General features: G+C 47.2%; 1 protein-coding gene across 2 annotated transcripts in view; it reads left to right on the top strand.

Moving 5' to 3' along the window:
• The window catches only part of LOC142571891 (unconventional myosin-Ie-like), a 351690-nt gene that overhangs the window by 226541 nt on the left and 112094 nt on the right, over positions 1-13055 (top strand). For both annotated transcript variants that reach the window (XM_075680576.1, XM_075680575.1), the window contains exon 5: positions 10412-10499. In XM_075680576.1, coding sequence (XP_075536691.1) covers positions 10412-10499 — 88 coding nt within the window. The remainder of the gene's footprint in view (positions 1-10411; positions 10500-13055) is intronic.

Genomic DNA, 13055 nt, shown 5'->3' with positions numbered 1-13055 from the left:
CCCTTCAATTTATTTCCGCATTCGTGATCGCCGCCCCTCACATGCGAATTGGAGATCCCGGAAGGATGGGGGAGAGTAGAAAGGGTATGGCTTCTTCAACTGTTCTTTGCAAAAAAGAAAAAAGAGGACGCGTTTCGGGTTGTTTTGCTACGCGAGACCGGTCGTTCTGTTCGCAGAATGGGGCGTAGTTACGAGCTGCCATCGTCTATTCGTGTTTGGCGCCGCGCACTTCGGTAAGGGCGCGTCGCCATTGTAAATGGGTCGCCCTCAGTGTTCGCTCGGTTCGAGCTGTCTCTTCGTAATAGGCCTCGAGAGTAAACCGAAAAGTGCTGGGCGAACTGAGAGTGCAAGTGCACGCAACTGGGCAGACAGGCGGTATGAGGGCTGACATTTGGACGAGTCGGTACCGCTTCGTGGCGGAAAGTAGTGCGAAATTCGCAATAACAAAGACGGAAGAGACACACACCGGGGCTGTGTATGTCAATTATACGTTTGGCCTTGCGTTGTCGTGCTGTTTTCCGCCATAGGCCGGAGATAGGCACGAATGTTCATCTCCGAGTCATGACAGAGATGAACCATAATGAACCAGAAAAGCAAGTGGTTTAATTTGCATGCGTACACCACACTCGCCACTCGCAGTTGACTGTCGCAGAGTAAAGAGCAGAAAATGGGAGGCCGACTCGAAACCAAGTTCTCGACTCATGCGCCAAATATCGTAATGCTAAGGGGACTACAGAAGGGGGCTTCTCCGCACTAAGCGCCTACTGTGGAGAAGGTACTTTTCAAGGTGCGTTTTGACGCCCTAGAGAAGTTAGTCGACGATACATATAATAGCTGTCAATTACGCAAGCGTGCATGTACAAACGTTTAACGACAAAATAAAGACTATCAGTCGGGAAGTGTGAGTTACCATGCGTCAGCGCTACTTTCTCTGGGCACTACCTCTTTGCACTTACGTGAGACTGCTACACTGCACATAGATTGTACGGACACAAAAAGATTCTCGGCTTCTTCGCACTAAAACCGCGTGATAAAATCGACAGGCGACAGCCTTTCGAAACTTTGTACATCGTGCCGAAAAGCTTCCTTCCAACGCCTTCGATAACCTCCCGTTCGCCTGTGTATGTCATTGACTGATCTTTCAGATAGCCTTCGATGCGCCTCCCGGTATCTTTTCCACGGACTTCTGTCCTCGCTTTGGAGCCGGTTTGCATCTGTGTCCGCTTCGCTCGCCATACTTTAAGGGCGGACTATTTATCGCATCGCTAATTTTTTCGTTACTTGATTAAGCTTTTGCCATCAGCGTTGACCAAATGGCATGACCAAATGCACGGCACGCTCCATCGCGAATCACTAAGTCTTCTTGGAGCACGCGGGTATGCACACTCGATATCCTCACGGCGCAAGAGATATCGACAGTGTTAGAACTGTGAAGGTCCAGGTTCGACCCCTGTTGAAGAACTTGTACCATGGTCAGCGAATAATCTGCAGCGAAAAGCGAACGTTTTCTCAAAATATTTTTCAGTATGTACAGTATGTACAGTATAAGCGTTTGCAATAAGCCGATAACTGATCCTGTGCAATTATGCACGAAATGATGCACCTATACTCCGTACTGTGGACTGAACTTGAACTGAGCAGTCCGTTTAGGCCTACCATCCATCTTAGGCAGTGGAGGAGCCTTGCACCAACACGTAGACTACAATGTCTGATAGAGCATTTGGGTAGCGGCGAGCACAGACGTTAGATGTCGAATAAATTATCTGTTCTGGCGTCTTTGCCATTAGTAAGATCATTTTCAATGTTTTTATTACTTATTTATTTAATACCTTTAGTATTATTGTTATTCTTTTTTCTGTATAACATAGAGAAACGCCTTAGCTGATGTACTATCTACCTCAATCTCTCCACAGCTACAGATGTTGAACAGAATAGAAAAGATAAAATTTACTTTATTTAATTATTTTCACTCACTCACTCACTCACTCACTCACTCACTCACTCACTCACTCACTCACTCACTCACTCACTCACTCACTCACTCACTCACTCACTCACTCACTCACTCACTCACTCACTCACTCACTCACTCACTCACTCCGACTTTTAGTCCTGTAATGGTAACGTGTACTCTTATAAGCGCGCATAAACGCTTCGATATTTCTTGCATTACCACCTGTCAATGCCTCATTTGCTAAATACCCAGCTGCGTCGCTCGTTTTCCCACTGGCGCGGCCGTTCTTCCGGTTTAAGGAAGTCGCGAAGAGATTGCACTCTCAGCCGACCCTATTCTGGCTTGGTCGGGAAGGTAAAATTTTATTGCATGCCAATATCTTTCCTCATGCTGCAATTTTACATTTTTCTTTTTGTTCAAATGCTTGAGAATTCAGCATCACTTAAGGCATATCAAGCGGCTCTATATTGTGGGCATTCGGTGCGCGTCGCTTCAGTGACGTCAGCAGATGGGCTAATAATTTGCGACGCAAAAGCACGGGGTTTAATTTGCATGCGTACTCCGCACTAGCCCCTCGCAGTTGACAGTCGCAGAGTAAAGAGTAGAAAATGGTAGGGGGACTCGAAACCAAGTGCTCGACTCACGCGTCAAACATCGTAATGCAAAGGGTACTACAGAAGGGGGCTTCTCCGCACTAAGCTCCCTACCGTGGAGAAGCTACTTTTCAAGGTGCGTTTTGACGCCCTAGAGAAGTTAGCCGACGATACATATAATAGCTGTCAATAAGGCAAGCGTGCATGTATAAACTTTAAACAACGGAATAATGACTATTAGCTAGGAAGTGTGAGTGGATAGACTAGTAGAAAACGGAACGAAAGGCACGCAAATTCGGCCTCTTGTCTGCAGGTGTCTGGACCATTCATCGCTGCTTCAGTGCCTGTATTCACGATACTTATCTTACGCAGGTGCCGTCCGCGCGTTATTCTCGTTACCACGTCAATCGCCTCAGTGATTTGCGGGCGCCTCAAGGGCTGCGAATAGTGCAATTCTCTTAAGAGAAGTTAAGAGAATGAACCCCCCCCCCCCCCCCGCCCCTTTTCTTTTTCATCTGTTTGTCGAGAGACGCCTCTGCATATTCGAGGATCATTTTCAAAGAATCGCCGACTGGCTCGCGCGCGCTTGTGTAACGATCGAAACACCGCAGCTACTCTTTTGTCTCCAGCTCGGTGTCGTCTGCGAGGAACAATGGCGACCCAATCTGGTGGAGTGGGAAGGTGAAGCCGCGCGTGGTTTCGCCGCGATAAGCTGCCCGAGCGGAGCGACCGAGCACCTCCCACTGGTCCGAGCAAACGCGAGCGCACGGCGTCCCCAAAATCGCTCTCGCATTCTCTCGGTGGCGATAAACGCGGCAACTTGCTGGTTGCCCGTGTGAGCCGGTGTGCGTGTTAACCCTTTAAACTAGCCAGCCCGAAGTTGTACTCGCCCTAGCTGTTTGCCCCACCAATGTCGCCAAAGACGACCCGTTACTCGTTCGGGCCAAAGCTGATTGCACTTTGCTTGCCAGAGACGAGCCACTCTCGTCGACTCAGTTCGCGTCGTACATTTGAGTATCGGCACTTGAACATATTCTTGGCTACGTTGAAATCCTTTTTGCTATCATGTTCTTTCACGCGTCACTTTTTTTTTCACTTTGACACTCCTAATACTAACGCATTAAGAAATTACAACAGACCGATCTCACGATGACTTCGTACGTTAACGCGTTTAGCGTTAAAGCCACGTAGTTACGCCGTATTTACTGAAGACACCTTTGTTTGCAGTATGCACGGAGAAAGTAGGCTGAAACTGCTAATCGAATTAATAGACCCACACGCCACAGCGTCCACACTTTCGGACGCTACAAACAAAGCTTCACTAAACGAGGCTGTTAGGAATGGCCTGCCAGGGGGGCAACGTGCAAGTTATTTCAGCCCGCTGCACGTGTTTTGATCCAACCGCGGTGGGGGTGCCCTTCAGAGAACCAGCGAGGACAGCGTTAACCAACTGTGAACGTCCTTTGGAGAACTGCGGACTACGGCAGCTCTGGAATTTAGAGGCGCCGGCTGGGTTCGGGCGGGACCACCTGGCTACGGGAACGCAGGACAATGGACACCACGACGACTGCGCTGCAAAGGTCGTCTGCCCGCGGAGGGGGCACTGAAACCTGTGTGTGCATGTGTGTGTTTGTAAAACGTCCCGCAGAGAGGTGGCTTGTTTACGCTGACGTCGAACGTTTTGCCTCACCTAGGGATAGGGAACACGAAGTGGATATAACGAGCTGTTGTCGGCGGCTAGTGTGTGCTCGTCTTCGTGCTCTGTGCTCGTCAATGTACTCGTGAGCTGTGTGCTCGTTTGCTGTATGCTTCGTCTTGCGGGCTCCATTTGGGAGTCACGCTAGACTGTGTAAACGTATCCCATGTTCAAATGTAAATAGTACAAATAAAGCCTGCTAGCCTAGCTTCTGACGGTGACATCAAGTCTTTCCCTTCAACTACTGTCAAATCCAATAAGGCTTCGAAACCACATCCATGGAACTTTGCGCCGCTGCCACTGTGACTTGGGGTTCGGTTACCGTTACTTCGAATGAACTACGGCGCGACTGCGTAGGCGTCTATTTCAGGTGTAAAACTTTTATTTCGAAGCGACCTGGTTCTCACTTTTATCAATCGTGCCGCGAAATTTGCGCGACTGTTTAAAGCGCTGTGAAAGAGGTTAGACGTATCGATACAGGCAGTAAGAAGAGTGTTTGAACTACCCAAACAATGCTAATCGCATTAAAAAAAATTATGACCGACTGTACAGGAATCGCTTTCGCCTTGTTTTCCTTTCTGCTGGCCCTTTTCCCGTTAAAAGCGCCGCCAATGACGCGCCCAATTCTTTGAAAAAAAAAAAAGCGGGCGAGAGCGGCCCCGTTACCGCACCCGCGCACCCTAACAAAACGTTTGCGGGTGCGCGCGTCTTTTCTCTCGCCCAGAACCACGCGAGCGTTGCGCTTGCGTCAGCATTGTCGCAACCGTGCGGGTAAACTTCGGGCGAAGCCGCCTCCGAACTGTTCTCTCGGCGTGAGTGCGTGCCTTTGCCTTGATGCGATGGCCCGTCTCGCTTTTCTCTTTCTACGTTATTTCTGTCACCTCGCATCAGCGTTTCATCACTCTCCCGGTATCTCGGCGTCTTTTGTGCCCGCACACATACTTTCACTCGACGCAGTTTCCGTTCGCAGCAACTCCTCTCGAAGCACTCGAAATTCTTCTCTTTTCTAAATAATAATGAATTTCGCGCAAAAGAAAAAGTATCACAGAGAGGAAAAGACATGAGAACAGGACCCCTCCCCTGCCTGTTACGGTGCTTTTGGCGCTGAATTCATTATTATTTGGCATGCATGAACTATCCCAACAGCAAGTGCTACTTCTCTTTTTTTTCTCTCTCTCTCTTTCTCTCTCTTCCTTGTTATTTCGAGCTCTGATATTTCCCCAAACTCGCTCCTAACGTCGAGCGGAACTTTTGTCCTTCCCCTCATCTCTCTTGAACCAAAGTGCTTTTCTTCCTATATGGAACCTCCTTACAGTATTAGTCTGTCAAGGTCACGCCTAACTCCCGTTAGGTTACTTCGGTGCGAAGCTGCAACTGTGGTACATAAATCTGCTCTTTCTGTCTCTCATCTCTCTCTTTTCTGTCTCTCGCTTTGTTAATTACTTGTTTGTACGTTTGTTGGGTTCAATGGATGGTGATAAAGGAAGGAAGTCACCTTGCGTTATGACGGATACCCTTTGTCGTGTAGCAGCGGCCAAAAAAAGAAATGTAGCATAAAACAGGAAGAAACGTGAAAACTTCGCTAACTCATATTGTGCTAAGATCAATCACATAATACATCACATAAGATATTGTGCTAAGATAACACACTGGTGGTGTGTGTTATCTTATAGTATAATACTTATTTTCTTTTACTTTAAGCTCCGCCTACTTCTTACATGCTAACATAAATCCCGCATGTTGGAACGCGGACAGATACTAGGTCTGATTTTCAACTCATTATTCGACATTACTTACATTACAAAGTATGTATTTTACACATAGGTGACCCATTGAATAATGCCCGAGGAGACAGACTGCCTCAAGCTCTACTAAATTACGATGCGATGGAATAAACAACATTAATTCAATAAATCATTAAACGCAAAAGACGAAAAGAAAAAGAAAGCGCACTTTGTAATAATAATTCTTCTGGTTCTCTTTGCTTTAGCGCGTTAATTTCAGTCAACGCTGTTTCCAGCCATTCGTGCTCGTCGCTATTAGTTTTGTATACGCAACTAAATGAGCTGCGGGAACTGCGTAGAAGATGAGGGTAAAGAATGGGAGGAAGCGGTGACTAATGTGCACCTATATCGACCGTGCATATCCGCGCTATATCCCACCTAATGTCGTTTTATTTTACTCCTTGATTTGTTTCCCCGGCTCCCTTATTTGTTGATGCAGCCTGACGATATCGCAACAAAGAAAATCTAGGCAAACCTAGAAAACGATGTGTATATTGACCCAGGCTTGGCTGGAAATGCGGGTAAAAGCGGCGGCGAGCATTGCAGGCAGATGTATTAATGCGCCCCGAGACAAGCATCGACTCCGTTCAGTAAATCACGCACGAGCTCGGTATAGGGTCCCCCGTCGCGGCCACTAATTTGTCTTACGCCATTTCTGCCCTCTGTTCGCTGCGTGTAGCGCCTTCCTCGCTATCGAATTTTATTTCTGCTTTCTTCCTAACCTTTCTAACTCTGAGAGACTTAGAGGGCTTAAAGAAAGATGACCCGCGACTTTCGAGACCTGTCCTCTTCTTCTTCTTCTTCTAGCTTCTTCGATCTTCTTCTTTGCGTATTTGTTTACTTGTTTATCGACCATTGTTTCTCCTTATGCGCATCCCTTCGATCTTCGCGGACGCTTTAGCTACGCAGCTAGCTCGGAAGAGCGATAAAGTTTACGGCTTGTATTTTCTGCTTACACCTGGTGCTTTGATAGTCGTATCCTGTTCCCAAGATGCCTTGCTTTAAAAAGGGCGCTCGGAAGGAAGCCCGTTAAGCAGACAACAAAAGGTACCTCGCATGGCTGCCTGCCTGCCTTCCAGTCTAGCCATTAAATATTGGTGACTTGGCGTAAAACCGGTTGAGACGTGTTTGATATACGCGGAACTTGACGCACGCTCCTTCTAGATGACGCGAAAATTTTGTTTATAGCGCATCTCCGGCGGGGCATACGCAATGAAGGGCCCCGTGTGCCTCGTCGTGGGCTGGCGTGGAAGGTGTTGTAAGAGGGGTGAGTGGTTTGTAGGTGACGGCCGAATTTTGTTGCGCTAACCAGACCTTGGCCGAGACTTCAGTTTTCTTCCTTCGGAGTAGGCTGTGACAGGAACGCAGGCGTGCGTGCTGCTTTCAGCCAGCACTTCGGTTCAAGTTCACTTCAGGTTATCTTTGTCCCTGAATGAGAACTGGTTAAGAGAGTTATTAAAGGGCATCAATTTAATAACAAGGACCGCTTAGGATGTCACAATCTGGAAATGCACATGCTTAATTACAGTTGCTTATCCGGAAGCAAACAGTCATGTGCAGGGAAAGTTCTTGTATACGTACTGTTCTTCTGCATCAAAGCCTTCGACGACTTGCTTTCAAATGTCTGTAATAAGCGTACAACCAGCATTGGCTGACGTTGATGGTTTTCTTTTTGCGTATATTCTTTATTTTAGTGCGATCTAATTAGATGTGTCTTAAAAATTTGTTGTCCGTAGCAGTTCCAGCGTCATTATTCTGGAGCTAGGCACTCATGAAAATTGTCTGTCTGTCTGTCTGTCTGTCTGTCTGTCTGTCTGTCTGTCTGTCTGTCTGTCTGTCTGTCTGTCTGTCTGTCTGTCTGTCTGTCTGTCTGTCTGTCTGTCTGTCTGTCTGTCTGTCTGTCTGTCTGTCTGTCTGTCTGTCTGTCTGTCTGTCTGTCTGTCTGTCTGTCTGTCTGTCTGTCTGTCTGTCTGTCTGTCTGTCTGTCTGTCTGTCTGTCTGTCTGTCTGTCTGTCTGTCTGTCTGTCTGTCTGTCTGTCTGTCTGTCTGTCTGTCTGTCTGTCTGTCTGTCTGTCTGTCTGTCTGTCTGTCTGTCTGTCTGTCTGTCTGTCTGTCTGTCTGTCTGTCTGTCTGTCTGTCTGTCTGTCTGTCTGTCTGTCTGTCTGTCTGTCTGTCTGTCTGTCTGTCTGTCTGTCTGTCTGTCTGTCTGTCTGTCTGTCTGTCTGTCTGTCTGTCTGTCTGTCTGTCTGTCTGTCTGTCTGTCTGTCTGTCTGTCTGTCTGTCTGTCTGTCTGTCTGTCTGTCTGTCTGTCTGTCTGTCTGTCTGTCTGTCTGTCTGTCTGTCTGTCTGTCTGTCTGTCTGTCTGTCTGTCTGTCTGTCTGTCTGTCTGTCTGTCTGTCTGTCTGTCTGTCTGTCTGTCTGTCTGTCTGTCTGTCTGTCTGTCTGTCTGTCTGTCTGTCTGTCTGTCTGTCTGTCTGTCTGTCTGTCTGTCTGTCTGTCTGTCTGTCTGTCTGTCTGTCTGTCTGTCTGTCTGTCTGTCTGTCTGTCTGTCTGTCTGTCTGTCTGTCTGTCTGTCTGTCTGTCTGTCTGTCTGTCTGTCTGTCTGTCTGTCTGTCTGTCTGTCTGTCTGTCTGTCTGTCTGTCTGTCTGTCTGTCTGTCTGTCTGTCTGTCTGTCTGTCTGTCTGTCTGTCTGTCTGTCTGTCTGTCTGTCTGTCTGTCTGTCTGTCTGTCTGTCTGTCTGTCTGTCTGTCTGTCTGTCTGTCTGTCTGTCTGTCTGTCTGTCTGTCTGTCTGTCTGTCTGTCTGTCTGTCTGTCTGTCTGTCTGTCTGTCTGTCTGTCTGTCTGTCTGTCTGTCTGTCTGTCTGTCTGTCTGTCTGTCTGTCTGTCTGTCTGTCTGTCTGTCTGTCTGTCTGTCTGTCTGTCTGTCTGTCTGTCTGTCTGTCTGTCTGTCTGTCTGTCTGTGTCTTCAGGTCTGTCTGTCTGTCTGTCTGTCTGTCTGTCTGTCTAAATTGTGGATGAACATAAAATATTAGGCGTCACTTTTTCTTCGCACCTTACTTGGGATAAACATATTGAAAATGTCTGCACAAAAATGTCTGCTATCACAGGCGTTCTGTCTCGATGTCGGCGTCTTTTTTCAACCAAAGCAAAACTGAACATTTATTGTGCTCTAGTTTCTTCCCATTCAAATTACTGTAGCTTAGTGTGGGCGACTACAGGAAAGACGAATATTATGAAAATCCTTTCTTTGCAAAACATGGGTTATCTGGAGACAACGTGGCCAGCGTTCCTAAAGCATAAAATTCTAAAAATAGAATATTTCTACACTTTTCGCCTTCTAAATTCATTTATTTCTCAAATACTGCCTTCAAAAATTTCCTAGTGTCTAGTGCATCTTTGGCACCAAAATTCAATTCTTCCAATACAAGAAATAGTGATACGTGGTGTGTTCCGTGGTTTCGTAATAAATATAGCCTACAATGATTAAAACATAATCTACCACTTATTTTTAAAAAATACCAAGGTACATATACTTCTTCATTCAAGAAACTGCGAATGCATTTTGTAAACATGTGATCAGGGATTGTTTATCGTTCTTCAGAGACAACTGTGTTACTGATTGTGTAACCCCTACACATGTATTTCTATCTTCTGGTGTATCGAATATGTTTCTTTCTTTTCTTTTTTGTCTGTATTATTTTGTCTCTATATCAGAGCGAATTGTGTTAGCTTTGTTAGTAACCCTTACACATACTTCCATTTTGCTGATGTATCAAATATGTTTTTTTTCTCTTATTCTCTATATTATTTTCGGTCGTTTTATTGTGCATTTATGTAATTAATTTACTCTGAGTGTCCAACAATGTTACGATTTTGATCAAACCACCATGTATGCCTTGTAACGGACCATAGGCCTAGTGAAGCTGTTTTTCCAACAGCTTTTAGCCTTTGGTATCCGCCAGAACACTTGTAATTCTGGAAATAAAAATAAATTGAAAAAAATTGAAACCTGCTGTTATTATGGGCAAGTTGTTCTTTTGTAAGGCATATGTACGTTTGTTAAATGGCCGAGGCATCTTGGCCACTTCTTTAATTTCAAGACTTTCGCAAGTATTCAAGTTATATTTTTAGAGCTGTGCAGGGCTTCCACTTTCAAGCCCGGGCCCAGCCCGGACCCGAGTCAAAATGACGTCGGTCTGCCTGAGCCCGCACTCAGGGGCCGGGTCGTATAGGGACTTTCAGGTCACCCGGACCTCGTGCACACCTCTAGTGTTTTTACTGGGAGGCTGAGCTAAGCTTGATAAACAGCGAGGCTAACTGAATAAAGCTATTTATTGTTTCCCAGCGTTGACGAGTTTCGCCGGTTTCTGCTCTTTTGCGCAGAGGTGAAAGCGGTGCGGGCAAGACGGTAGCCGCCAAATACATCATGGGCTACATCGCCCAGGTATCCGGCGGGGGATCCAGGGTTCAGGTAGGACTCTTCGTGTTCCAACCTCACCAGGAGGCTGCTATTTGATACAGTCTCGTACCAAGCTAAGCACTGAATTTAATGTGAACCTAATACATAGTGACCTTGTAGTGGAGTCACTTTAAAATCTTGCTCCTGCAAAGAAAATTGTCCCATGGTTGTTGAAAAACAAGCTATTGTAAAGAAAAAAAAAAGAAAACCTTCCATCTCGCGGGTCATCCGCTGCAAAGTCCAGCGCTTCCAGACTTCCCGCAGAGAGCCCTTCCCGTTCGCCTCGAGTTGGCCTGTTTCCTTTAACAATGAATCGCATTGCACAGTCTCTTTAAGGCGTTTCTAAGCCACTTGTTCGAGCGTAAAGAAGCACGCAGGCCCAATGCCAAAACGTCAGTTTTTTAACACAAATATTTCACTCGAGGCAGTCAGTGTAAACACATCTGCAGATGAAAGTTTGCTTATTTATTTATTTATTTATTTATTTATTTATTTATTTATTTATTTATTTATTTATTTAAATTCTGTAAGCTTTGTCGGTCTGTTGCAGGAGTGAGTAAAACAACACAAGAAAATACAGAGTAACATGAACAGTAGTACAACACAGAATATTATAGAAGACTTTATACAATTGCTTATAGTCACAAGCGTTCGTCCAGTCGCCTTCAAGACGAGCAGTGGCGCTTTCGTTGCCTTGCGCATGCAAGAAGTGCCTGGGCCAAGGATCTTTTCCTCCGAGAGTGGTCTCTCGTAAATCCCAGCGGCGTACCTTGTAGGGAGCTTTGCTGAGCGTCGAAGGACGGACGGCGTCAGGGAAGCTGCCTTACTGTCGCGTCACATGCGTAAAAGAATTCCACTCGGCAGTGTCGGCCATTCCTGTTAGGAGGAGGAAATAACTTTATTGCGTGTCCTGCGAGTTGGTGGGGAGGGCCAAAGGCCCCGCCTAGGTGACGGCCAGGAGTTCTTGGGTCCTGGCGGCATCCTCGGCCCGCTGGACGGCCCATAGTTGATCCTCGAGGGCGGGGCTGAGCAGCGCGGCTTCCCAGCGCGTGCGAAGGCTGCTGCTAGAGGCCGCGTTCTCGTTATTGTTATGTATCCCTCGGCATTCCCATAATATATGCTCCAGAGTGGCTCTGGATTCGCATGTGTTGCATTTGTTCGTTTGATATATATCCGGATATATGATGTGCAAGAGCGCAGGATTCGGATACGTCCTAGTTTGTAACTGCCGCCATTCGACAGACTGCTTTTTTGTCAATTTTGGGTGAGGTCGTGGGAATATGCCCCTCTGTAACCTATTGTTTTTCGTAATGTCATTATATGTTGTCATTCTGTCCTTCGACTCCCACTCATTTACTGCACCGTCACGTCCGAAGGGTGTCGGGGCGTCACTTGCGACTGCGGCTCGGTCCGTAAGCCCTCGGGCCGCGTCGTGTGCCGCCTCGTTGTTGCCATCCTCCGCTAGGGTGTGAGCGGGTGTCTATGTGATGTACACCTTTCTTTTGAAATTTTGACCTCCTGCAAAAAGGAAGGAAGGCAAAAGTGGAGAGGGAAAGGCAGGGAGGTTAACTAGTTTAGTTTAACCGGTTTGCTACCCTACACATGGGAGAGGGATGGGGGCGATGAAAGATGGGGAAGGGAGAGAGTGAGAGAGCACATAGCACAGCACACACACATCGTCCGTTAGAGTCCATCAATCTGGCGTGGTACGTGATATCACTGTCACAGCCGCTTGTCCAATCCCGTCTCTTTCAAAAACCGAAGTAGTCCCTTCGTCGCCTTCACCTGCGATGTCTTCTGTCGGCGGCATGTGAAAATCGTGTCGAGGCACATTGGTCTAGTGTCAAGGTGCGCTAGAACGGATGCCAGGGACTGTCGCTGAACATTATATTCAGGACAGTCGCACAGAATGTGTTCCAGCGTCTCCTCGTGAAGACAGGCATTGCAGAGAGCGTTGTCGGCCATTCCAATGCGAAATGAGTAAGATTTCGTGAAAGCCACCCCTAGCCATAAGCGATAAAGCAGAGTCGCCTCTCTTCGGCGGAATCCAGTTGGCATATAGAGATGCATCGAAGAGGGCAGGTGGTATTGACGGTTGCTCTGGTTGGTCTGGCTGTTTGGTGTGCACCATAGAGAGAGCGTGAGCTCCTGTGCAAGCACTCGAAGTCTGCCAGCTGCGTCGGATTGTGAAAGCGCTATGGCCTCTTCTTGTGCGTCTTCAATAGCTGCCCGAGCGGCATTATCGGCGTCTTCGTTTCCAGTGACGCCGCAGTGACTTGGCTGCCACTGAAACGTTACGTGGTGTCCTTTCTCCTGTGATGTATGGAGTAGGCATCTAGTATCGAATACGAGCTGTTCGAATGGCCCGCGACGCAGAGCTGATAGTACAGATTGTAGGCAGCCCTACAATCTGTACCTCCTGCAAGAAGAATGCGTAGTGCCTCCGGCGAGATTCGGCCGTTGGCAAAGCTTCTTATTGCCGTCTGAGAGTCGCTGACTATCACGGTTGCGTTAGTCTGAGCTGCTGCGAGCGCTATGGCTACTTCTTCCGCTGTCTCGTTACTTGTG

This window comes from Dermacentor variabilis, chromosome 2 (assembly GCF_050947875.1).
Source record: "Dermacentor variabilis isolate Ectoservices chromosome 2, ASM5094787v1, whole genome shotgun sequence".
In the NCBI taxonomy this organism is placed as follows: domain Eukaryota; kingdom Metazoa; phylum Arthropoda; class Arachnida; order Ixodida; family Ixodidae; genus Dermacentor; species Dermacentor variabilis.
This window is presented reverse-complemented; position numbering and strand designations above follow the sequence as displayed.